This window comes from Chlamydotis macqueenii, chromosome 5 (assembly GCF_036417535.1).
Source record: "Chlamydotis macqueenii isolate bChlMac1 chromosome 5, bChlMac1.mat, whole genome shotgun sequence".
NCBI lineage: Eukaryota > Metazoa > Chordata > Aves > Otidiformes > Otididae > Chlamydotis > Chlamydotis macqueenii.
This window is the reverse complement of record NC_141560.1, coordinates 65,774,030-65,800,962: the sequence shown is the minus strand read 5'-3', so window position 1 is coordinate 65,800,962 and position 26,933 is coordinate 65,774,030. Positions and strand designations below refer to the sequence as shown.

General features: G+C 46.6%; 1 protein-coding gene across 2 annotated transcripts in view; it reads right to left on the bottom strand.

The window, feature by feature from the left end:
- Positions 1-15,697, bottom strand: part of BDNF (brain derived neurotrophic factor) — a 41,703-nt gene extending 26,006 nt beyond the window's left edge. The window contains exon 1 of one of the 2 annotated variants that reach the window (XM_086749405.1): positions 15,561-15,697. In XM_086749405.1, coding sequence (XP_086605531.1) covers positions 15,561-15,563 — 3 coding nt within the window. In that variant the 5' untranslated portion in view covers positions 15,564-15,697. Of the gene's footprint in view, positions 1-14,739; positions 14,997-15,560 lie in introns of those variants that run through there. The other variant, XM_086749406.1, reaches the window with a different exon arrangement.
- Positions 15,698-26,933: the final 11,236 nt, after the last annotated feature.

Here is a 26,933-nt window from a genome sequence, read left to right as displayed (position 1 = left end):
CCTTCGGTGAACAACGTCTGCCGAGAGGCCTTTCGGCCTCATTTTAGCAGGGAAAGTATTATGTGAAACAGCAAAGATGAGAATACAAAGCCAAAGATCTTTCATTAGACATAGTTTGTAGGCTGCATGTGTACAGGGTGAAGCGGTGAAACCTACCCTTTCAATCACAGGCCCCGAAACCACAACATTTTTGCTGGAGAAAATATCACCTAATAGCTCAGAATCATCACCCTGCAGCTACAGCAAAAGTGAATGTAAAGCTCCAACAAACAATTAAAATAATTGATCTCTTCTCCTGTGTGCTAGAGGTGTGCCAGCTTTCCGTCACACGCGGGGATCTGTACCCTGGATCTTGTCCCATGCCTGCTCGTCAGGGATTCCAGAGCCGTTTACGTGTGTGAAACTGGTTCCATAACAGAGCTCTGTGGTAGGTGCAGATTAGTCTTTTGCAAACGAGGAAATGCGTGTGTCTATTATATCTAAATTCATTAAGCTGCTCATGAATGCACTTGTTTGGCGAGCGCACCCCTTCTGTGTTTGTTCCTTGCCACCACTCGTGTAGCTGTCTCTACTGGCATCAACTGTCATGGAAATGGAACATGAGTCATACGTGACAATTGCCACATACACCGAACCATGAACACACGCACATGCGCAACTCCTCCCCATCCAAACGCACGTGCACACTTACCCAGCCGATGTCACCTTACGTGACAGCCAACCAGCAGTGCACATGTGCCAGCAGAGGACGCGGACAATGACGCATTTGACAACCTCCCTGGGCTGCCTCCCCAAATTTCTAGGCTTCCCTTTGGGGTTTTGCAGGAACCCCGTACGCTGCTTGGACAGCGGGACTCCTAAACCTGGCACGAAATCCCTCTTCCCCGCGCAGAAGGGCCGGCAGGATAATTCACCCTTTGTCCTGATCGCTCGGCCCCGCGGCCAGCGCGGAGCCGTGCGAAGCTGGCCCTGCGCTCCGGGCTGGAGGGTGGCTTTCGAGGATGGCGGCACAGCTGAAAGGAGGACCAGAAAAAAAGAAAGGAGAGAATAAGTCCTACCCAGCAGAGAAATTAAAAGTTGGGTTTATTGTTCCCTGATGCTCCAGCACTTGCGAAACCTGGGGATTCATCTCACAAGTGTCTCTGCATTACTGCTGTTGTTTTGAAGGCGTTAAACACCCGGCGTCTGAGCAAAGAGCAAAGTATCTGGGTTGTGCCCGAGAGTATCCAGTGTACCGAATGTCTGGCGGACGGTGCCCAAGCCCTTCCCCGCTCGCCCCCAACCTCCCTGCTAACAAAGGCACAGCCCAGCCACGGCTCCATCGCAGCGGACAGAAGAGAGGGCATGAAAAAACAACAAAAAAGCAGGCTCCGAGTGAGTTCGCAGACATGGGAAGGGAAAAGAAAATCCCCTCTCCCCCAAAGAGGTTGTGTGTGATTCCTCGGGACGGGGGAAACCCGAGCCGAGCGCGGAGAGATTAGATGGCTGGAGATGCACTCCTGTGACGAATCCGGCCATTGGAGCTCTATGATTAAAGAAGATCAGAAAACTGTTGGTGCACTTGTGGGTGAAAGGTGTTGGGATTGACTCATCTCTCCTTTCCTCTAAGTATTCAGTGGGTTTCAATTAGATGCAATACAGTGGATTATTTTTAATATTTAAAGGGATCGGATTCCAGGGGTTTAATAAACTTAGCCAGGCATCTTGTCAGAGTAGGTACAAGCCTTACCAAAGCCTCCTCAGTGCATAGCTGTTGAGAACTTATTTTGGGTACAGTCTAAAAATAAGCAAGCCCCAAACCCCCAGGTTTGCAGCCCTGTGAATGCTCCTTTGTAGTTTATTTCTATTTAAGTCACTAAAATCTCCCCTGACATCAAGCTCAAGCACTCCGCTCGCCAGGTGCGGCTGCTCAGCGATATTGCCCGGAGGGTGACGGGCGATAAGAGATCTAAAGCAAACAGTCAGGGAGGGGAGATGGAGGACTGGCTGCTCGGTGCTGGGGGCCGGCAGCTGTGCCAGGGTGCCCACCGCCCGCGGGGCCTCGCTCCGGCCGGGAGCTGGCAGGAGGGATCCTCCCCGGGTACGTGGAGATCCTTGGGAATGAAAAGCATGTGTAAACATTAAATAGTTCTTCTTCTTCTTCTCCTGCCCTGTGCTTTCATATTAAGGCATCTTATGCTGCACTTAGATAGCTGTCTTCATCTTCCCAGAGACGTTCAGGTGCTTTAGCTGTGTTGCTCTTTCAAGCGCAGCCACGTCAATACTTTTAATGAGCTGATGTGTTTAAAGATGAATTCATGTTTTTGTTTTTTTTTTCTTAAATAGGGTATTGAGCTACTTTACCTAAGAAGCAACTATAGAGTTCAAAACATTTGCCATGTTAACCACCTAAAGTGTTAAAGAGAGAAGTATCCAAGGAACAGTAGATATTTTAGTTAATTGCAAAGTAAAATTATCAGTGCAGCAATAAAAACTAAATAAAGCCCTCGAAATGAAACCCAGACCACAATTCGTTCTCCTCCTCCAGTTACTGTGACTTGTGGCTCAAGAAACAAGTACTGGATTAGTTGCATTAAAGCCAAAATTTCCCTTGACTAACACGTTTAATTTGTTTGCTGTCTTTTCTGTTTATTGAACACTTGGGATTGTTAATCTTCCACTAATTCAACAACTGGAACCATGCTGTGTATAAACGTTACTACGTTCCATTTTGGAGATTAATAGGCAGTGGCGTGTCACTCCGGCGGTTTTCACTTGTCAGGATAAAAGGGATGGTCTGTTTATCTGTGGCAGAGGAGCGCCCGGGCCACGGGTGAGCAGCGACGGCGGCAAAAGAGTCAAGATTTGGGCCACCAGCAGGTCGTGCTCTCCCGGTCCCCGGGGTGCGTTAATGTACAGCAAAAGATGCCAACAATGAAGGTGCCATCCCCTCTCCCTCTTTCACTCCACCATGGCACCCTGCCCCAGGGACCAGGATTTCCATAGGGGCCTTTATTTCTCCTCATTGGCCCGATGAAATGATTTAATTGACCTGCACTGCAGAGTTGCTTTAAATAGTATATATACTTGTGGTACTCCTATTAAAATATTATTTTCTCTTCACAAGTACCGTACGGGAGTAATTGGATGTGTAGCCAGTTCTCTCTCTGCAGCACGTGGACTCTCATTTATAGATGCAGAAAGATGCGAATGAAACATGGGGCGGATGTATGGCTACTCTGGAATTCAAAAATCCTGAAATATTGATTCAGAAAATCAATACAAATTTTAAGATATTTTAAAATAACTTTCCTCAAGTTCTACACTATTTTTCAAATGGGAAAACATATCGATTTCTCTGTCCTGGCCTGCACAAGGACAAAGGTGGCTCTTGAGGGGTGCTGGTGGGGCATGGCTGGGACCACAAAACCCACGCGACCAGAACAGCAAGCAGGAGGAAAGCAATCACGCATGTCTGGTACGTGTTCCTGGCACCTGGCAGCCTGCTCCCACCATCCAACATCTCGCACATGGGCTGATCTGCGGAGCCTCAGCCCTGGCTCCTCTCCTGTCTTTTCCTTGTACCCAGCGTGCCCAAAGCCCCTCTATTTTTAGGGTTGGATGTAACTCAAAGACTACTCAAGTACAATCCACCCCCGGGTCTGCTGAGATATTCAGTGGGGCCTTTTCTTGGCGGTTCAGGACTTGTGCCATTGGAGTTTAAATTCGTAAACAACAATTATCTACATTTATTTCCTGGACACTGTTTATTTTTCATGTAGTTTATACAGCTGAAACATAAATGCTTACAAGGGAGTGGTGGCTTTAAACACCTCTTAGTATTTCATTAGTTATCCTATTTAATCTGCTGTAATTTATTGCAACCCACAGTTGTGCTATATGGCCTTACAGTGCCTTTATTTGTTTGAATATAAACACCACTGAAGTCAACAGGAATGCAAAGTATTTAAATCAGAAGAGAGCCCAGTGCTAGATTTTCAGCAAGGACTCTGCAGCAAGGCATTTAAACCATTATTTTAGATGTTCATTACGTTTCTGTTTGATGCCTTACCCTGCTACCTGCTCCGAGCAGAATCCCTTTCCCTTCCAGGCATGAATAGCTTCTTCCCCTTTGGTTTCTTAATTTGGGTTAGATCCCGTAATATGAAAAATATACTCTGGTATTGCACCTAGAGCACACTGATGAGGCCTAAAGAGCTCTTCTGTGATGGGAATTAAGATCAAAAAGGATATGGAATTTAAATATTCAACATTTTTTCTCGGATATGAAACAGAAAAATTGTTTTGATGCAAAAGTCATTGCGACAGAATATGTTACTTAGACTCTGGGACCGTATTAGGGTAAAATGGCTTTTTAGATCGGAATTGCACTGAGAAACTCCTTCATATGGAAATTATGACATTTTGTCTATTGCCTCTTACTAGAAATGTTTAAAAGATCTGTTAAAAATATTCCTTTAAGTAGTTGCATCAAGATAAAAGAAAGTAAATAAGAACCGGTATAATTTAGAGGCTTATTTCTGATTAGTTTCTTAATTTAGACCCTGTTAACTGCCAGAAAATTGCACCAGTCACCAGAGCTGGGGAAGTGTAACTGATAACATAGCTTATTTTGCAGTTTGGGGTTTGCTGTGCTTTTGTCAGGCCCGCACCCTTGCAGTAAATTAACATTGTGTTAATGCCATGAACTGATGGGCTTAGAGCGACTCAGGAAGAAAGTCTGGGCCCGAGTATAAACACGAGCGAAAGACAAGTGTAGGAAAAACACATTCTCGCTGTCTGTTTGACAAACTGGTCCTAGACCTCCACCTGAATTTAGCCAATCGATTTTTAGCGAACCGTTGATCTTTAGTAACATCCCACAAAGAGCACGGACTCAGAAGAAGGCGGATAGCTTCCCCCATCGAGGTTTTGGATACAGCCAGGTAGGACACACTTGCAGACAGCCGAGGATTGCTTAGCTGGCTTGCTGAGAAGGTTTCATCCCAGGTTCCCCCACTATTTCTTTGCTCCCCTGGCACAGACCAGCGTGGGGCCACTGAGGCTCCAGCGCTCCCCATCATTTCTGCTTGCCCACCATCTCCCAGTGCTCCCGCACTTCCTTGCTGGCAGAGGGGTCATGGGGGTCCCTGGGACCACCCTCTGGCCACACAACCGGTTAGCCCAGGGACTTGCTTCAGGCTAGGGCTGACCCAGCAGGGACAGGGAGGGGCGTTTATGCTGGTTTCAAGTGCCTGTGTAAGTGCGTTGAAGGCTTCTGATCCGGACTGCTTTCTGGTCCAGTGCTTTCTCTCTCTCCTCATTTCCCAAAGAGAGAGGTATGTTAAAATTAATCTTCATAAATAAACTGGTACAGTCTTCAGATAATGCTAACAGCCTTCCATCATGTTTTTTTTTTTTTTGTAGTAGTGTAATAAATAGAATTTTGGGAGTATTCGCAGGTACCTACAGCATATCCCTTCCATACATGCTTGAACCATACAACCCTATAATTTTCCTTCCCTATCACTTGCCTATCTGTGTTACCACACTTCCATGTAGTCTCTGCCTTGCCAAGCAGCGACAGTGCCCATTGGAACGGACAAAGGAAAATTAACTCAGCCACAGCCCAGGTGCCTCCTCCCTGAGGATACAACTGGGCTGTAGCTGTGGGAGTGGTATGTGGGTGGCACGGGGAGGGCTTGTGGCCATGGCTCGATCCCACCACAGCAGCGGTGCTGTGTCCTGGCCTGAAGTCTCTGAGAGCCTGTGTCTGAGAAACTATGCTGCCTCTTTCTAGCAGGAGTCAGAGGTGGGGTTGGACAAGACTTGAGAACAGGTTGACAAAACTTGCAGTGATGCTGAGTGTTCAGGCTGAGCACCCGGGGCACACCAAGAACCTGCCTGATTCCTTCCTCCCAAGGAAGACTTCCCTTCCCAAAGAGACCCCTCCGTGGGGCTCCTTCACTCCTGCCACACAACCCATCTCCTCTTCCAGGTGCTCTCCGTGTCCTCCCCACCCCTTCCCCATGGTTGCTCGGATCAGGGGCTCTGCACCCTCCAAACCACCTGCTTGCACAGCCCCCCATCCCTCTTATCTCCATTTCTGCAGCTGTGGGAACGGCATGTTGTTCATAACCAGGTACAGGTCTGCAGCGAGGGCAAGCCAGGGTGAGCAGAAGGCTATTGCTATGCAGGGAGGCATTAACGTCCACCCACAATTAGCAATTCTTGGCTTTGTGGAGACAGTTTTGAGGGTTACCCCAGTCTGCAAGTCACATTAGAAACCCAAACCGCGAGAGATAAAAAGACGAATGGATCCAAACGAGACTTGGCTCTGTGGCTGCATCATCCCCAGTACATCCTGGGGGAGGACGTGCTGAAGTCTGCCCAGCTCTCCATTTCTGAGAAGGAACTGGCATAACGCACAGCATCGTCACTGCTAATCAGAGCCCCGGGCAGCTGCCACACACAGGCAGCAGCTGGTGAAATGGCCTCTGGTGACCAAGGAGACGAGTCAGGACATTGCCTTGGTCCTGCCCTATTGCTCTTGGATGGGCTGGCTTACCAAAGGATGGTACAGACCCAAAAGAAAACAATTTTGAAAGGTCTATAATCTCTGGCTTTCCTGCCCTGGAGTGTCTGCCTCGCGTTAGTCTGAATTTCCTCTCCGCTTTGTCTGGGAAATCCCTACGGATAAATGAATATGAAATTCTGGCCATTGCAAAGTAACTTTCTAGCTTTGCCTTAAAAAGGGCTTAGCCTTCTTGTCAGCTATTTTGGTTTCCTTAAAATTTGGGAGCCAGCAGAATTTTCTTTAGGGAATGCTGCGGGAAATCTTTGATGGGGAAGCAGATGATAAAAATAACTATTTGGTGCCAAAGGCAGTAGACTGGGGATTAAAAACGCCTCTGAAGTCAGGTCTTTGAAAGAGTTCAAAAAAAAAAAAAAGAGGCAAGAAAAGCAGTGGGTATCCTGGGCTATGACCATGGTTGGGCAGCTGATGTCTGAGTCTAGGTGAAGGATTTGGGAAGAGGAAAACAACAGGTGGTGGGCGGAAAAAGCACAAGAACCAGATCTGCCTGGGGAATAGGCGGTGGATAGAGTGACCGACTGCTGATGTAGGAGCGAATACCACAGAGAAAGAGAAGAATCAGGTGAATCTATGATTAAACTCTTACCTCTTGCATCACCAAGGCCTTTGTGAGAGACTTATTCACAATTAAAAAAAAAAAAAGAACTAAGGAGAAATCCTAGACTTCAAGCAGTTGTTCCCTCGGAAGATGATAAGAGCAAAACAGGACAGATATTAGTCACGTCACTTAGAAAGGTGTTCAAATACCACAATGACTGCTGAGTGTGGTATAAGGACTTAGAATAACTTAGTCAATAAACCAAATTTGGGACACAAAAAGAGACTGATACGGGAAATAGTGTGAGATTCACTCCTTGTGTGGATGACTCTTTCTATAACCAGTATATACATTATTTTTTTTTTCCCTCTGATGCAATAAATTTTCAGCAGTAGAATAAGGGGTATCACACTTCAGGCTACATCAAGTGACACATACAGAAGCAAAAGACGTTTGAGTTGTATCACCATCCATTGGAAAATTCCAAAACTAGAATTTAGCCTCGCTTAAAAACTGCTAGGGCTTTTTGTTTTCCTGGTCAATACTATTTTATCAGATACCTGTTTACAAAATTCAGCAAAATACCCTCTCAGATGGTTTTGTAAACTTTCAGCAGATGTAAATGAACATGTATTTGATGGAGCCAATTAAGCACCTAAGCAGCTCCAGCCTCTTGACCCCTGCTCATGGCTCTCACTGCATCCCATTCTCAGTAGAGCTGGTCAGGTTTCAAAAGGTATTTGCTGTCAGAAATCAGCTCCTTTTTTTTTTTTTCCTTTTTCTTTTGGTAACCACCTGTTTCCCTGAAATCCATTGTCTTCTCATGATATATTTTGTTTTGAATCTGAATATTTTATCAAATGTTATTGTCAGACTTTTGATGATAGCTTTAGAGGGAAATACCGAAAGCCTCTTTGAACCCTCTGTAAAACAACATAGAACTGAATTTGTGTTAAAAATATTGGGGAAAAAAGGATAATTTTGAAATGTCAAATACTTTTGCAAGTCTGTCTACCTTGTCAACATGTGGCCTTTTCTGGTTCCTAAAGGAAAACTTGAAGAGGAGCTGTGATAAATACAGAATGACCACTGGGCCACCATAGAGCCTTCTTCCATTGCTGTTGTTTTAAGGAGTCAAATGTGTGAAAGAATTAATAAATCCAAATGCAGGGTCAGGCCTGAAATCAATACTTTGACATTTCCATAGCTGTACAGGTTTAGCGTCTCTAATATTAGAACAACATGCTGCAAGAGTAAGTATGTTGATCTATACTGTTATGTCTTATCTTCGGCATAAGGAGTGCCCATCTAAACAGCCTCCATCATTCTCTTACCATTCACAAGTGTTTCTCAGAAAAAAAAAAAATCTACTTATAAAGAAGCTTGAACTTTTTTTTTTTTATTTATGGTCTTTTTCACCTTATTCAGTGCTCAGAGGGGAGGAGTTTGATAACACCTCTGTATTGTTGATGAACAAATGGAAGCAAAAGAACTGGGAAGATCTGCCATACGACACACAAGCTGTATAGGAATTAGAGTTTACACTGTGGGCTATTAACGGGAGCAGCCGAGGACCCAGCCTCGATGGTCTTCCCTCCAGTCTGTCTTTAAAGAGAATGTATGGCCACGTGTAGAATGCAAACCCCCTGGACACTGCCTGTGTCATTCCACTGTTGCCAAATAGATGAGAGAAGGATTAATCCTGAAGCTTTCCCACTGCCAGCATCCCTTCCTCCTCAACATGCCTCAACCTTTTTTTTTTTAAAAAAAAAAGTGCTTCAACTTCTCTTTTACCATTTGTTATAATAATGGAGTCTAGTCAGAAGCTGGTGGCCCCATAAACTTTAGACATAATTTTAACTATGTCAGCTTTAAAAAGTCAGTATCTGCCTCATCAAAGGGCAATCATGTCCAATGTGGGTGTCTGTGCCAATTGTGTTTTGAACTGCAGCAATAATCCAACCAAACCAGGCGAAGAGCTTTTCTACACCCACATTTCTTAATTATCATCATGAGACTGAGGTAGCCGAGACCAGATCTATAATGTTTTCTGGATGTCAAAATGCCCACACACCTTCTGTAATCCTTGTGCTACCAGCCCCCTTTCACATTGCTTTTAGCTGGTCCATCCAATTATCTATTACCATGGCTGTTTTCCTGCATTATTCCCGAGTCCCACAAAGGCTTGCCAAAAGAAGGGGCTCTGTTTAAGAAAAACGAAACCATTTGTCTGATGAGACCTCCTTAGCTGCTCAGCCCTGTAAACATTTTAGTGGACGATAAACCCCTCCTCACTCCTTTCAGAAATGAATCTTTTTCTTTTTTTTTATACAGTCAGGTGAGACCTAAGGCTTTAAAAGTCTCTGCCTACATTGCATCAGTAAACAATGCGTTTTCTTGGGAGGTTTGGGGTCTACTGTCCATTTGGAGGATAAATAAGCTCATTATTTTCGCATGTGCTACAGTCAATAAGGATCCAAAATGGAAAGTAGCGAAAATGTTATGACTTAATGAACATGTTGCGTAATCATTCTTGCCAAATGTCAAAATAAATTGGAGGCCAGCGTGAATGGTCTACGCTTGTTAAATTGGGGTTTTGTGTGCTATTTTTGGAAGGAACAAAAAAGCCCAAAACAGATAGACCATACCACAAAAAGGTAGGGGGAAGAGAAAGCACACACTTGGCCACTTACGGCAAGACCTTGGTCCATTACAGTCCCATCGCTAATATTCCCCACGGGAGACCACACAACAGCCTGGGACTGTGGGGAAACCACTTACCGACAGCAGAGTTGGCTCTGTGGCAAATGCCCTGGCCCCGAGGCTCTCCACTAGCCAAGGAGGAGCCAGGGCCAACCCCTTGCAGCCCAGCTTACATTGTAGACCAGACCCAGCTCATCCCTTCGTTCCTGGGAAGCATCGAGCTGTGCCAGGGGTGAAAATCAGTCACATCTGTTAGCCACTCCAAGAGCCATTTTTCATCAGGGGACTATGAGTTTGTGCTCTGCCATGAAGTCCAAATGACAAGAGTGACCGAAATCAGATTTCGTTTTTGCTGGAGGCTGTTGTGAAATGTCTGTTCACTTCTACCAACATCCCATTGAATCCAGTTTTGGCATAGAGGTACTTGCCTATGTCGTGCAAAGAGTTTTCTGTTTGTCCAAGTGATGAGTACCTTGAAAGCTCTGAGGACCCGATACTTTGAACACTGAAGTGTGTCACGGCTACTTTCCCTTTGAGATTGCCTCAGGAAAAGACCAATTAGGATTACGTGATAAGTAAAATTACTCCCATACTTACATGATGTGGAAAATAGGTCTCTCAAACTGCACATTCAAAAGGAGATCAAAGCAATATTGTTCTTTTGCAGTTAGATTTTGACTGATTTATGTTTTTCCCCATTAAGTACCTGTTCTAGCAGCATCGGAGAGGCCACAGACACACACTTCTTACTCCACCTCTACTTCTAGTAGTGGGAGCGCCGCAAAGGTGCCTGTCTTTCTTGCATGAAATGCGTGGATACACATATGTGGCTTTCATTTATTTTGTTTCATGACACAGGGGAGGGGGGAAAAATCCTTTTCATACACCTACAGCTATCACATAGCAACTAAGAATAGAAGCAATATTGAGACAGATGGAAATGTTAACGGTGACAGCTCACAAGCACGAATCACACATTTGTGAAATAATGAAATGGGTGGGCAGTTGTTATATGAACTCCATGTCAGTCGCTATGTTTTCCTGGCTATAATTTTGCAAGAGTACGTCTCCGAGATATTTTCAGTTAATGGGAGAAGTCGGTGCCCTGCCCTGCAACCCACCTTGCTGGCGTGTGGGTGTAGGGATTCACTGGAGCTGGCGAGCCGTTTGCACGTGAAACTGCTCATCACACGCCCCAGGCGCTGCGGGACGTCCCCTGAGGTTTCCCTGCCGGGACATTTTAGTCTTCCAAACGATGTGGTGGGAGAGATGTGGAAAGGCGGTGTAAAAACGTTTGGAAACCCAAACACAAGGGAAACATGGGATACTCACACTTGTTTTGAACTCTTACCTCCAGGCGTACAAGTATTACCTTTTATCTTTTTTTTTTTTCTCACGTATCATCTGCCCGTATTCTGTGGTCCCTATTACTAGCTGGACTCGCCAACCACGAATGAAAATGAGGATTACAAAACCAGTCCGGCCTTTCTCAGTTTTTTCTTTCTAGTTCTCCATGCCCCAGAAGCCATCATCTTCATTTTAAGGACCACTTCGACAAGCCTGGTTTTGCTAGCCCCAGTTTCTTCTCCTCAGTCTAATCTTAGCTCAAAGGGGAGGGAGCTGTGAAAGTGTCTGTCCATATGTATTTTACCTTGTGCTACCTGTTTCTTTCCCAGATCTAAGGAACCTACTGATTTTCAGCAGCTTTGGGAGGTTCTGTTTCTTACAGATGCTGTTTACAGCACTTGACGTGACTGTTTTTTGCTAGAGGAATGAACTAGGTCTCCCGAAATTTTACGGATGCTCTCTTCGCTTGTGTATCTGATTAAAAAAATTCTAGCAGCTACATCTTTGAGTGCTCAGTGGTGATTTACTACAGTGATTCATGGTAAGACTTACAGCTCTGAGGAAAATTTGTCCCTTGGGATTCATCCACCTTTCCAGAATTTCTCATGGCAGGGCAATCGTATGCCGCTGTATTTAGGAAGCAACGTATGGTTACTAAATGGCAGCCAGTCTGCATTTTCTTTGGGTGTTTCTGAGAGCTCAACAATGTCAGTGTGATAAAGAGAAGAAATAAAGGACTTGCTGTACAAAGGCAAATGTGTGCATGCAGCCACCTCAGATTAATGAAATGCTAGACATAATCCTCCAGCATACACACCTGTGAATGGTGGCCACTAAAAATAAATAGTGAGGACTATCAGACCATTTGAAATAGGAAATTATTGAACGATGCTGAAAATCAAGCGGTTATCCGAATGGAGAGGTGCTGAGAATGACAAACTTAGAGAGAGACCATGCCTACGTCAAACACCACATTAAAAAACATCTCATGCTGGACACAGACACCTGGCAGCCACCAAACCACCGAAGACAATGCTTATGGCATCAGGTAAAATACAAGGAAAACTATAAAAAGGGAGCAGGAAAGACTGCAACATCAAAACTCTGCAGGATGAAGAGCAACTCGAAGGAGATCAGACATTTTACAGTATCATAACCATAAGAGATGAAAGGTGGTGACGAACCACCACCAAAGCGGTGACAGCTCTTGGAGAAATAGTAGGTACTAAAAATCAATAAAGCTACTTGCAGATGAAGGTATGAGTCACCGTGAGCAAATGCGACCAAATATGGCCCAGTGTCATTTGTTAGCAGCCAGCCGTCCCATGCGTCTCTGCAGAGAACGATTAGAATTCAACGCAAACATGGCAACAGAGGCAGAAAGGGAAATATGGGAACCAAGAGTTTTCAAGAAGTGGCAAGAAAGTAATGGGTGTAAAATTAAAATATGGGCAGATATACAAAATTACCCAAAGAGTGGAAAATTTGTATAAATAGAAGCTCCTTGGCAACCTCCTATATATCAGAACCATTTATTTTGGGAAGTGGCTGGGTTTTAGTAGGGCTCATCGCCACTAGATCACAGTAGATGTATTAGATATCAGCTCTACCTACCACCTGACTTTTTCCTAAGTGAAAAAAGGTCGGAGGACGTTTTGTTATGAATTTACGAAACCGAGCCTGCAAACTAGGGGCATTTGAGTTTGATCCAGCTGGTGGATGACGGATGCTTCCCAGACCCACCTCTTCTCGGGCTACTTTCCCCTCGCCTTAGAGCTCCCGAGAGACACCTCTCATCCCACTCAGACAGGCATCCCCGGCAAACGCCTAGTTCTCCCAAGTGGAAATGGAAAAATACACGGAGGGATCCCGCCCGGCTCCTTCCCCAGGCTCCCGCGGGGGGAACACGGACACACACGCGGAGCGCAGGCCGCGGTTACCGCATCGCCAGGAGAGAAGGGCAGCTCTTTTTCTTTAATGATAAAAAAAATGCCCAGCCCAGCCCCTCCCCACAATCCGGTCCTAACGCAGAAGGGAAGCCCGGTGACCGACTTTCGCGGGAGCTCCGCGGTGAAGCCCCCCCGGTGCCGTCCTGCGCCACCTCCATTTTGGCTCCGCTGCCAGCTGCACCGTCCGGGGGCCGGTGACGACGTGAATCTCCCGTGGGGGAGACACGGACGGACGGAAGGGGCGGCATCCCCGCCTCCCCATCTCCCCCGAGGGGGAGGCGGTCGCCCTAGCAACCGCGGCGGGGGTGGGGGGAGCCCAGCCCCCGGCCCGTCTGGGGCGCGCAGTGCCCTGCGCGGCGGGGATGCCCCCCTCCAGCCTCCCGCACCCCCCCGCCCGCCGGGGGGTTTCCCTCCTCGGCTGTGCTACGTGCGAGCCGGAGCGGGAGCCCGGCGGGGGCGGGGGGGCCGCCGGATCCTCCCTCCCTCCCCCCCTCCCCGCTCTGCCGCAGGGAGGGCCCCGCCACCCCCGCGCCGTGCCGGGGTGCGGGGTACCGGAGCCCCCCAACCCGGCTTGGCTGGCCGTCCCTCGGCTCCCCTGGGACGGGCAGCAGGGGTGTCTCCCGGCGGCCGGGATCCCCCCACCCCCATCCCCCGGGCGGGGAGGGGCAGGCTGGCTGGAGCGGAGCGGCGGACGCAGCGCGGACCCCTCCTCCGCGGGTGCGCACCCCTCCTTGGGGAGGAGGGGGGGTGGATATCAGTGCACAATTTCCGTGCAGAGCCGGAGACCCCCAGAGCTTCTCTACCTGCGAGCACTGCTGCTACCGCCGCTGCTCCGCCAAACTGCTGACTTTCCAGAGCTTATTTTTAGCCCGGAGACTAAATATTATTAGCTACATTTCTACGTAGGAAGAATCGGAAGGGGCGGGGGGGGGGGGGAAGGCGGGGGGAGGCACTAGAGAGAGGGAGATGAGCAGAAAGCTTATCCGAATGATCTCCAGGTGGGGGGGCTGCGTTTGGGTTTCAGGCTTGTCAAACAGCCCCCCTCCCCACACCTTTTTAATTATAGCAAAGTAGATGCGGATATTGGATCATCAGCAATACACGCACGGCGCTCCCTCACAGCCGTGGGTTGCGTGCACGGAGGGGCCATCAGCGATCCCTCGAGCTGGGGACCAGCTCGGCTCCATGTAGGCAAAGATCAGCTGCGCCTCTTTATCTGTGCAAGATCAGCCGTGCACAGTGCCAGCTAGAGCTCAGCTGCATCTCTTCAGCTATGCAAAAAAAAAAAAAAATCAACTTGCATCCTTAGCTAGGAGGAAAAAAAAAAAACCCACAACAAAAAAAAAAACAAAAAACAAAAAACGAACCACCAAACCCCGTCGCATCCGCTTATCGAGGTTGCATCTTTGCCCAAAGCATGCATACGCAACACAGATGAGATCCCCAGATTAAATCAGGCACAACTTAACTCAACTCCTAGTGCAATCTCATCAGGCTTCTCCTACCTTTTCCAGCCTCCGCGCACCGAGCAGCCAGCAAGGTAACAAAACTGGGCAAAGGGCAGGGACCCATCCCCTCGCCACCGGGAGAGGGGCGGGGGCCGTCGGGGGGGTCACCCCTCCGCTTACCTTGGTCACAGCCAACACCACCAGCAGTGGCTAGATCGCAGAGATAAACACTGGCATTTCCCAAAGTTGACACCGTCAAACCAACCCCCGGAGCTTGCAAGACTCTTTTTTTTTTTTTCCTTTCCTTTTTTTTTTCCTCTCTCTCTCTCCTTCTCCTATTCCAGCCCGCAGCGCTAGGAATTCAACTTCGCCCAGCTCCAGCGGGGCGAGCGGGCGGGGAGGGGAGGGGAAGGACCGGGGTGGAGGTGGAGGGGGGGTGTCGGTACCGGCTGCCAGCAGCTCCCGGAGCGCGCAGGGGCGCGGAGCGGGGCCGACCCCCCACGCTCGGCATCTCCTCGCTGCCGCTGTCCAGGGTGCTGCCGCCGCGCCCCGCTGCGCGCCCCGCTCCGCGCCCTGTCACGTGCCGCTCCGCACCCCCGCCCCACCGGGGCAATGCCCGGCCCTCGCTCCGCGCCTCTCCGCACCCTCCCCCCACCTCCACCCCGCTCCGCCGAGGGAGAGGGGCAGGGGGGAGCCGGGAGGAGCGAGCGCCCGGCTGCGGGCGAGCCGCCGGCGGCTCCAAGTTTCTCAAGCGCGGTGTTGCCACCGCAGCCTTAAATCGGGGAGCGTCGCAATTAAAGTTACACTGTCCAAAGCACAACGTGTCCGGCCTCCGCGGGTTACACGCCGTGGTGTGTTAAGTCCTAGAAAGCCCAGCCCGTGATACTAGATACAGTCGTTAAGCAGCATCTCAAGCTTTTTTTTTTTTTGTTGTTGTTGTTTTCTTTTTCTCTCCAGTTATAAAAATAAGCTTTTTTTTTTTTTTTTTCATTGGTACTCACCATTGTTTCTTTGCTGTCCTGGAGACAGAAGTGTCTTAAAATCCAGTCTCTCCAACAGATGCTGGAAGGTAATGTGTCTTGTTTGAAGTCATCATGTGAGAACTTCTGCTTTGCTCAGTGGATCGCCCACCACTTGGTGTGACTTATGAATCTAATAACCCTTTGCAATATCCGCAAGCTTAAACTCTCCGCCACCTTGGTGCCTACAGAAGACAGAAAGCGACTGGCAGGGAGTTTTTAAAACCTATAGATCTACGCAAACGCCTTAGCTCAGAGTCACGTTTCCCTTTGAGTTCTTACGTGAGCTTAAGGAATGAGAGGGGTTACCCACTAACAGGGTATAAAACGTGATCGCAGCCGCCTCCCAGGAAACCGGAGCGGGACAGAAAGTTCCCGAGGAAAGTCCTGGCTCCCGGCCGCTCTCCTTCCACCTCCCGGCTCGCACCTGGGGCCGTGCAAGACGAGCTGGCTCTGGAGATTTGCGTTGGTGACAGGTAAGTAAACATTTGGCTTTTTTTTTTTTTTCAAATTTTTTTTTTTTTTCCTCTCCCTCCAAATGTCACGTTCGCTCTCGCTCACGCGGGAAGTGCTCCAGGGACTTGTTGCATACTGGCTCCTGCCACCGAGAGGAAGGTGGCACAGTTTGCCAAGGCGAGCTCCCCGTCGGAAACCCCTGCCTCTCCCCGGCTCCAACTTCCCAGCGCACTTCTCCCCCGACCCCCCTCACCCTCCGCGCAAAACCCCGCCTCCGGGGAGTAGGAGGAGGGAAAGGGGGGCACATCCCGGGACCTGCTTTCCCCTTCTTCCTCCCTTCCCTGGACCCGCGCCCCCTCCCTCGGGCGTTATTTCTATCGCTTGCTCTGTTTCGCCCCGCTTGCGGTGTGGGGGAAAGAAAAAAAAGAAAACAAACCAAACAAAAAAAACCGCAAACCCACCCGCCTGGGCACCACCGCGGTCTCTTTCCCCCAAGAGAGGGGGCATTACTCCTGGCAAGTCTCCCCAGGTCCTCGCCCCCCGTGTCTCCCCATCTCGGATTTGTTTCTCAGCAGCGCGAAGGGGGTGTGCGGGGCGGGGAGGGGGCTGCCGGCGGGGCGGGTTTCTTTGCCTTTCGAGACGAACTGCCCCCAACTGAACGTGGACTCTCCAAACTTTGTGGGTGCTGCTTCTCCCAACAGCAAAAGAAAAAAAAAAAAAAAAAAAAGCAAGACCAAGACCCAGCAGCTCCTTGCCCGTTCCCACTCGCTCCTGTGTGCCTGTCATAATGGCATTTACGGGTCCTTTCTCTGCAGAGCGCCCCTGTTTATCCCGCCCTCCCCGCATCCCAGGTACCTCTGCCTGGGAGCCAAGGCAGGCAGCCTCTTCCATGACAACCATTTATGTTGATCCATGCAATAACCAGCAGATGCTGCCCTAGGACTGGTACAGCTGGTACTTCCCTGCCTCGCCTGTCCTGGGGGGCAAGGTGTTGTCAGGAAAGTCAAGAGGTCTCCGGCAAAGCTGCCCTGAAGAGGACGGCTGAATCCCTTCGCCGGCGTTACGTGCTTGCTGTGTGACATGTAACAGGGCAGAGCCCTTCAGCAAGGCTGCTGCTGATGTAAGGCTGCACCCAATAGATCACCCTATCAGTTGTCACCCGAGCCCCATCCATAAGTATTGATCTTCAGGCAGGAAGCTGAAGTTTTCCTCCAACAGTTGGAAATATTCATAGTTAGTGTTAATACTAGTTGGGAATACCACTTTTTAGATTACAGTAAAGGGGAGGGGGGAAGCACAAGTGTTTCAACAAGTGGGCTTGCAGTAAGTTCTGCTTTCTCCCAGCCCTCTAAGCAAATAGCTCCTGCCTCTTCTTCTGGGGAGTAAAATAACTAAGGTAATAATAAGTCACACGACTCCTATTTTGGCTACACAAATACATATCTAAGTCTTAAAAGTTTTTGACTCTATGGAGTCCTCAGTAGTTTTGGATAGAGGGAACTCCACAAAGATGCAATATTACTTAAAAAATATTTTTCTACATACTTATTTTATAGCTCAGGAAACATAGTCTTTAATTGAGAAAGTAATTCCAGCTATATCACTTGTAAAAAAGTATTTTGTCTACAGCACTGTTCCTCCCTTACTTCTCATCTCATTAACTTCTTGATATTTTTATTTTCTGATGAAAGTCTCCGTTGTTAGAGTCACCCAGAAGAAACCTTTGCCAGGTCACAGTATTATATTGATGTAGTAATGATAAACTTACAAAAAAAAAAAACAACTTCCACGAGATCTTCCCAGAAGATCCACAGCAGGAACTGGACATGCTATCCCTTTAGTCCTGTCCAGCTGCATTCTCCAGAGCAAATCGATGGGATATGACAGTAATACTCAGGCAAGGTCATGCTGACAGAACCCCAAGGAAAGATACTCCTTTAGAGAGCTAACTGGAAGAGCTCCTGGTCAAATCTACTGCTTAAGATGACACAACACAACTCCACCCACTTCACTGGGGATAGGCAACAGCTGATAATCCATCTCATGCTCGTTAGACCAAATTAAGCACATGTCTGCTGAGGGGACAGTTCACTTTACATTGCTTCAAGCATGTCAGTCTGAAATAATTTATTAAAAAAACAGGCAGAGTAATCAAAAGAATGGTACCAAAGTGTATGGAAGAACAAAAGGTCAGTGGTAGGGTAACATGAGATGCTGCAGAGCATGGGAATACTCTGGCAGAAGAGGAGGACGTGGTATAAAGCAATCACAGTCCTTTCCTTGTAGGGCCATTCACTGAACAGCCCAAGTCCTTCTGATGGACCAGACCTGAAGATGGGACATCAGTCAATGCACAAAAATCATAGATGAGAGTCACTGACAGACAGCTGAGAAGAGTTCCTGCAAGAAACGTATCAGAAAGAGGATGGAGTAGAATTAAACCCAGAGGTCTGTTGAGTTTCCAGCCATTTCCTTTCCCCATGTCTTATTTGCGACTATGGTTTTCATCTCCAGAGGGGCTGATCCCTAGGTCATGCGAGACTCAGCCATGAAAAATCACTTGATGTGATTTTTTTTAGGTGCAGAGGATTATTTTTCCTTATTTCTGTAGAGGGGCACAATTGATTCAAAGTTACTCATTTGACGCATTGTATGCTTCTGTAAAAGTCAGGACGGGTGAGTAGAGGTTGGTCCACTGTTTAAAACCAACAATCAGGTGATCTGTTTACAGGGTGTTGAAACAGGATAGCAGTTGGCTTTTGCCAGAAGGACGCGGCACAGCATTTGCTGTATTCAGGTAGTCCGTACATATAAGGCAATGTACATCTCTTGTTCCAAGTCTGTTTATCTTGGATTTACATTGTTGCCAGATGAAGTATAGAGCTGTAGGACTTGACTTCAGTGGGACTACGCGTATGTAAATAGTGACATAACTGTTTAGCAAATGAGGCCTAATTAAGTGGGAATCGGTCGTACATTTTTCCCTCTCTTAGACAAAAGAATGTGAGGGATACTGCAGGAGCATTGCTAGAAAGTCATAGTGCTTTTAACCAACCTTCCAAAATCCTAAGCCAGCCCCAAATGTTCCTTCCCTGCCTTAAAACATCTTCAAAAACCATGAGCTATTACTGGTCGGCTTTTTACGTACTTGAAAGGCTACCAAAATGTGTGGATGACAGCTAAGCACACGCTAAAAGACACCTTACGTCCATTATGCATGGGCTGCTCCTTCAGAGATGACTGCAAACCTGCTTCAAACACCAGCCTTAGCGATCCCAGCAGAATCAGATGATAACAGTAGCTGTCAACTTTATGGAGACGCTTCTGAAATAGGAGCTATATTACATCATCACTGGTGTGAAATGGGGCTGCCAGTCTCTCTCCACGCCAGCAATCTAATGGTGCGTTTGAAAGAAAGGTCCCCCGGGGTCATTGTGCACTAGTTTGGCTGGTGATCTCCTGCTTCTTCAACAGGCAGATTTGGCACCTGCCCTGCTGCCGCCCGGAGGGTAAATACCATCCTCCCTGTACATATTTAGGGTAGCCTCCCATAAAGTGTTGATTTTTCCCTGCCTGATCTCCTCCTACTGGAGATCATCCTGCTCTGATATCTCCATTTTTTTCCTGCTCTTCGTGCTGCGAGTGTTAGCAGTCTTTCACTCTGCCTCCTCCCTCCCTGGAAGAGTTTTCCTTTCTTTCTGAGCCTACTTGTCTTCAAACTGCTCTCAAGTGCGTATATTCCATGCTGGTAACGTGCAGATGAACATCGTAGTCATGATCCCACTCAGATACTAAACAAGCCTCCCACCGATGCCTAGTCCTCCTTTAAAGTGCTAGAACATTGCAGCTTGCTTTCCGTCTCCTGAAAGCACCAGGAAATCCTCTGGAGTAGGCAGGCAGCAGCAAGCGTGCTTGCTGTGTTTGTACCTCAGAGAACAGCTTGGCACGGACCTGCCTCCAAATGCACGTTTGGAGGGAAGAGAGGGTGAGACCCTCGAGGTGGAACGATGGATCCATAGCCAGTGCAGAGCTTTGGCTCCTGCCCACCTCAGCTCAGCTCCCCAGGAAAGAGGCTTCAGTATCAACAGGAGGCATTTTGTACATCGACTTTTTTTAAAATCACAAGTTGTGCCAAGCTCCTGTTCACGCTTGGTAAAACCAGGAGAGAGACCCAAGCTCGGTATGCTCAAGGAAACCCAGACATGATATAAGTCAGGACAACGTCAGGGTTTCCATCATCCGAGGTGCTTGGAGCGAACACCTTGGTACGGGCGCCTTGGCAGTGTTCCTCCCTGTAGTGGCAACAGCACAGGCGAGAGTGAGAGGAAAGGTGGCAGAGGTAAGAGCGGGTCTGCCAGTGTTGTGTCAGCCACCGCTTCGCTCACGCTGGGGAAATCCTTTGCTCTGCGCTTTTGGCTGGCTCCAGGTCCCCTTGCATTGCTCTCGCAGCACACAGGGGCTGTAGTGAGGGTTTAAGAACCAGCCTGAGAGTTTTACACTAAGTATTTATTTTCCATCAACTATTGTAAAAAGTTTTGCTTAAGCAATTTTTGTTATTTATGGAAAAGGTGTTTTTCAGGAAAACCTCTAGAATTAAGGTTTTCTTTTTCTCAGACTACCACTGATGCGAATGTAGTTCAGACTGTATCTCATCTGCTTGTGTGGTGCTCATTTAGGCCAGCTGCAAAAGACGGGAGATGAGATAAATGTAATGGAAACTATTGGCCTATGTAAGTTCTCCTGGATGACCTGAGCAAAATGAGCCACCGGGTATCTCTTACTAGAATAAAACCAGAGATAGGGAGAGAAATCAGAACCTGGAGAAAAAAGAAACATGACAGCCGTAATCTGTTACTATTGCAACCTGATTACGGGATTCATTGACATGGCGGGGGACCCTTTCTTTCGGCGGTGAAGACTGTGTCTTGCTTCGTGTCACCACAGAGAAAGTATTTGCGGACACATAAACCTTTACAATGGATTATTCTTCAATTTCTTTTAAAAAGAACAAATATACAACTTGACCGTTAACAAAATATGCTACACCACCATCTCATCACGTTTTTAAATGCTGCTCTGCACGGTCATGAGTTAGTAAAGAACTCCAGCACTTCCCGTACAGAAATAACCTTATAAAACTAAAGGGGCTTAGCCTTAATTGTACTTATGAGTGAAAAGTAAACACATACTTCAGTTCCTTTCTAAGTTAATGTTTAAAAGGAAACCATCTCCCAAACCATATTAATCTACTCCTCGACAGCCAAACACGCTATCAGCTTCCATGGGAGTTCTCAGTAACAGCTGCATATTTGAACCTCATTGAGCATGATGGAAATGTGTTATTGTTAAGAACAAAATATCTGTTGGAGAAATTATACACTGAGTTAGCAGAGAGCAAGAGGAGCTGGGTGCACGTTGTGTAAGGATTATTCAGGGATGCTGGCGAGCTCCAAGTAAGAGCGACCCTTGACTTTGCCTCGGCATTTATATGATGAACTCTTTCAAATATAACTGTGCTCTCTTTAGGTCCCCTGTGTGAAAAAAAGGAGAAGGTGAGATGACAACAGAAGAAGAGGGGGACAGGGAAATAGTAATGTAGGAGAAAAACACTTGAAGGCAGGTAGAAATATAGAGAAACTCTTATGAGGCTACCACTGAACTAAGGGCATTTAGTAAAATAATAACCTCCATCCAGGCTCTTGCAGCGAATTAACTGAAAAAAAAACACAACCATGCCAGCTATGTTTGCAACTGTCCAGTATATTTTTGTCCTGTCATTTTCTGACTAAAATGACAAACAAATTCTCCCCTGAGACGGTATTCACAACAGCCAGGAAACAGTGCTAATGTTGACCTAAATAAAGCAAGCTTCTCCTGCGTAAGAATTCCTGCAAGGATCCTTTAACACAGGGTACTTTGAAAACATTTACTGCAAAATGCATATGAAACCCTGGGGGACAACCAACCTGCCAGACACTATGGTCTCACTATCCCCATTTGGGAAGTGAGGCTGAGAGCTTTATAAATACGCTGCTGAAGAAAACAATGGTACTCAGGGCAAGACTTCTGAAGCCAAATCAGAAGGTCCCAGACCTGACTGGTAGACCTTTCAGTTAGAGCACAGATGAATTTTGATATATTTAAAAAAACCCCCATATTTTGCGGAGTTGTATGCATGGGTTTGAGTTAAGGGCGTTGCCGCACATACCGCTTTAACTACCTGCGTTGTCTTACGATGATTTGCATGATGTTTTCTGCCTCAGGTGGTGCTATTACTCCTGCTTAACTTTTTGATAGAGTCATTAATTGCTGTTAATGAGAGCAGTTACACACTTAACAAAACAGATCTCTTTAGATGCACTGTTTATTGAGGTTAATTAGATCTGTTGCTCTTAATCAATCTCGAGCTGTAGAGCTGAGATCCCTTTCAAAAATCAAGCTGTCCAAAGATAGGGGCAAGTCTACAGGAAGATTTTGTGGAGGCTTATTTAAGATTTTATTGTAAATGCATCAAACTCAGCAGTGTTAGAGGTTGTTGGTTAAAAATATTATTGCTACTCCTACTTTCTATTTGCATCATAGATTTGAAGTTGGTTTTGTTCCATTTGCAGCCCACATACCTCTGCAGCATCCTTCCCTTTGCTCTACCTGCTAACCCGTCAAAAAGGTGGGCCGTTAGCAAAACCTCCACTGAGTGGCAATTAGCAAGTCCTCTGTTCCAGCAGAGATGACGGAACTGGCTTTTGTTTTTCCAAAACTTGGAGCTAGAATGGCAAGGAAGGACCATTATTTTAATTTAGTGCCCCCTGTATTGCTGCCCGCTTACCTTAAAGATGTTCTGCACGGGCTCTGTGAGTCAGTACCTTCCTCATGTGCAACATATATACGAAGCCTTTAGGTGTGCAGATGTCATTGTGGATTAATCCACTTCAGCCACCTAAGTCCTTTCTGCCTTTCGTCACCTCTACTGGAGCTGAACTAAATACAATCCATGCATTTTCCCTTTCGCTTTCTTTTCTGATGCACTCTCCTATTCTGATTGCTTCTCATAGGAGCCAAATCAACTTTTGTTTGTGACCCAGGGAACTTTATTGGATAAGTATATCTAGAAGTGTTTCTAACACTGAGCAGCACACAAACTGTACGATTACTTTTAGTGTCTCTTATTGAACAGAAAGTATTTTAATAACCTGAAAGATTCTTCAGTGAACAGTGCTGGATCTGTGCAATTTATAGCATATTTAAATATTTTTACATTGGTACCCAGGATTGAATTCCAATATTTCTCTTTTGTATCTCTGAGCATTTTAATACACTTCTGGGAACACTTACCTTTTATGATGAAAACAATATTTTCTAACATAAAGTGGTGATTTCAGCTTAAGTGCAACCATATGTATCTTAGGGCAAGGGCTTTTGGTTTTAAATAACTGTTTAATGTTAAGGATCTTTCACAATGGAAATGTCACAAACTACCATATACCAGCTTTCTTGGAGAAACAAAGATAAAACGCAGAACAGTACAACTTCTATAGTTAAGAATAAATACTTTGAATCACAACTGCAAACTGATATTTTTTTTTTTCAATGAAAATTGTATAACTACGGAGATATGGGAAAAACACAAAACAAATCTGCTTGATTTAATGAGCCTGTCTCTCTCGGCATTAGATCATGTCCTATTTTAGTTTACCAGTCTGATTACTGGTGGGTAATAATGCCACTAAACATAATTCCACAAAACTATGCAAATAACTTATCACTGGGTCTGTACAGCGTATACCCCTCATCAGCAGAAACATCACATTCCATTCTTTTGTTTAAGGCAAAGATCTCAACAATTTCAGAAACCTGAATTAATCTTTACGGCTTTGAGGGATATTTTTGTGTCCATTTTACAAAAAGAAAAACTGAGGCAGAGAGCATTTAAACTGCCAGTAAATGACTCTGATATTGCAGCTCGGTCCCTAAGCTGTTTGCCCACAATAATAATGCCGGTCAAGATTTGGCAGTCCCAACACTTTTTTTTTTCTAAGAAGTATATAATGACTCTTCTCCTGTGCCCTCTGGGTATATTACTTTGACACTGGGAAAAGATCCATGTAAAAATATTTGTATCATAATATCAAAGATATGCTCTCATTCATATTGCCTAATGGCAAAACACTGGTGAGGAGCAATTATTAATTTGGGGGTAAAACGACTTTAGCTGTTCAACTTGTACATAAATCAGAAGAAAAAGAAGATAACTTGGGCAAACAATGAGAGAACAGCAACCGGATTTTCCAGCTCTTAAGTCTTCTCAGACTCACACCACCTACCCTACAGGTTAATATTCACCTGTGGGTCACAATGTTTTTCTTGTGCATTTACTCCATGGCCTGCACCCTGGGGTAGTGAATTTGGAAGAGGTTTTATGGGAAAGCTGTGAAATCATAGAATCATTGAGGTTGGAAAAGGTCCTTAAGATCATCGAGTCCAAATGTAGATCTAACACTGTCAAGTCCACCACTAAACCATGTCTCTAAGTGCCACAGACACGTCTTTGAAATACCTCCAGGGATGATGACTCAACCACTTCCCTTGGCAGCCTGTTCAGGTGCCTGATAACCCTTTCAGTGAAGAAATTTTTCCCGGTGTCCAGTCTAAACCTCCTCTGGCAGAACTTAAGGCCGTTTCCTCTTGTCCTATCACTTGTTACTTGGGAGAAGAGACCAACACCCACCTCGCTTACAACCTCCTTTCAGGCAGTTGTAGAGAACAGTAAGATCTCCCCTCAGCTTCCTTTTCTCCAGAATAAACAAGCCCAGTTTCCTCAGCCACTCCTCATAAGACTTGCTCTCTAGATCCTTCACCAGCTTTGTTTCTGTTCTTTGGACACGCTTCAGCATGCTTTCTTGTTGTGAGAGGCCCAAAACTGAACACAGTATTCGAGGTGTGGCCTCACCAGTACCAACTACAAGAGGGACAATCACTTCCCTAGTCGTGCTGGCCACAGTATTTCTGGTATAAGCCAGGTTCCTCTTGGCCTTCTTGGCCACCCAGGCACACTGCCGACTCATGTCAACCAACACCCCCGGGTCCTTTTCTGCCAGACAGCTTTCCAGCCACTCTTCCCCAAGCCTGTAGCATTGCATGGGGTCGTTGTGACCCAAATGCAGGAGCCAGCATTGAGCCTTGTTGAATCTCATACAATTGTCTTCTGCCTATCAGTCTACAGATCCTTTTGTAGAACCTTTCTACCCTCCAGCAGATCAACACTCCTGCCCAACATGGTGTCATCTGCAAACTTGCTGAGGGTGCACTTGATCCCCTTGTCCAGATCATTGATAAACATATTAAACAGAAGTGGCCCCAGTAGTGAGCCCTGGGTAGCACCACTCTTTGGGCCCGGACATCCAGTCAGTTTTTTACCCAGCAAAAAGTATACCTGTCCAAGTCATGAGCAGCCAGTTTCTCCAGGAGAATGCTGCGGGAAGCTGTGTCAAAGACTTTACTAAAGTCCAGGTAAACACCATCCACAGCCTTTCCCTCATCCACCAAGTGAGTCACCTTGTCATAGAAGGAGATAGATTAGTTAAATGCTCTGGAAGCACCTAGCCATGGAGGCAGGGGATGTTGCCTGGTGCCTGCTCTCTGTTCGTGGCTGGGTACCCCTCTGAGCCATACCTCACCTCAGAGCTAGAGGAACTGGGTACCAAGAAAAGTGTGCAGCTTGTTCCCAGAGCCCCCACTGCGCTGGGGTGTGCCGTGCTGGGGCGGCTGGAAGCACGCGTGCCCAGGCGGGCACTGGCGGTGAGCCTCACCTGTGCGCCCCACGATGCCGGGGGCCCTCCATGCTGTGGCAGCTGCCCCGTGCTGTGCCGTGCCGCCAGCCTTCTCTCTTTAATCAGGCTATTAATCAATCAGCGCTTGGGACAAAGCATGGGCCTGCCAATATTTTCCAATCTTTTATTGGTGACTCATTTTTTATGCAGCCTGTTTTCCATGAGGAGGAGAAGGCAACCCAGATACTACCAGAGAAGGGAGGTGTGAAGATTCAGATAACTACAATAAAGATAATTCCAAATAATTTGTCAGGAAAACTCAAGATGACTATCGTTATTAATAATTTCAGTCTCTGAGGTCTGTGCAGTTACGTGAGACTGAAATGAAACTTGGCCTACGGTTTGCCTGCCTTTCAGTGGGTTTGGTTTTTGGCTTGAAGATGCAGTTGCTGTGAAGATGCTGTCTCTCATAATCTCACATTTATCTTATTCTCAGGTTTCTCACAAATCTTTCGACATTCCTTGCTCGGGAGTAATCCCTACTGAATCTAAAGTACGTGGCAGTACTCTGAAGGAAAGAACCTGGGAGTAAAATCTAGAAGGAAAACCATAGGCTGAAAAACAAATGATTAATTGCAAGTAAGTAGGTAAGAGGAAAGTCATAGAATACCAGTACTTCTCAATTATTTAAACTTAATCAGCAGCATATAAATCACTGTATCTTAACATGACACCTTCCTGTACCACTAAGCTTCTCTCACAAAAACGTATTTTGGATATTGGCCTAAAGTGTGTTCTCAGAGAGTAGAGCAACACAAACAAAAATGATGGTAAGATGAAACCATTGAGACAAAAACTATACAGTTAGTTAACAACATAAAGCTACCTAAACCCCTCTGAACGTGATTTGTAAAGTACAGGCTGGATTTTTAGCTGTTTAAATTGACATAGCTCCATGGTTTTGTGCAGCTGAGCTGCCTTGCATCAGACCAGAATCTGCCTCCCGTGCCTTGAGCCTCTTACAGAAACAGTAAAGAAGAAAAGCAACAAAAACCTGTGCAAATCACTCTAACAATTTCTTGTCTATATTGGTAACTGAATGAAGCTAATTAAAAAAAAATTTTTCCCACCT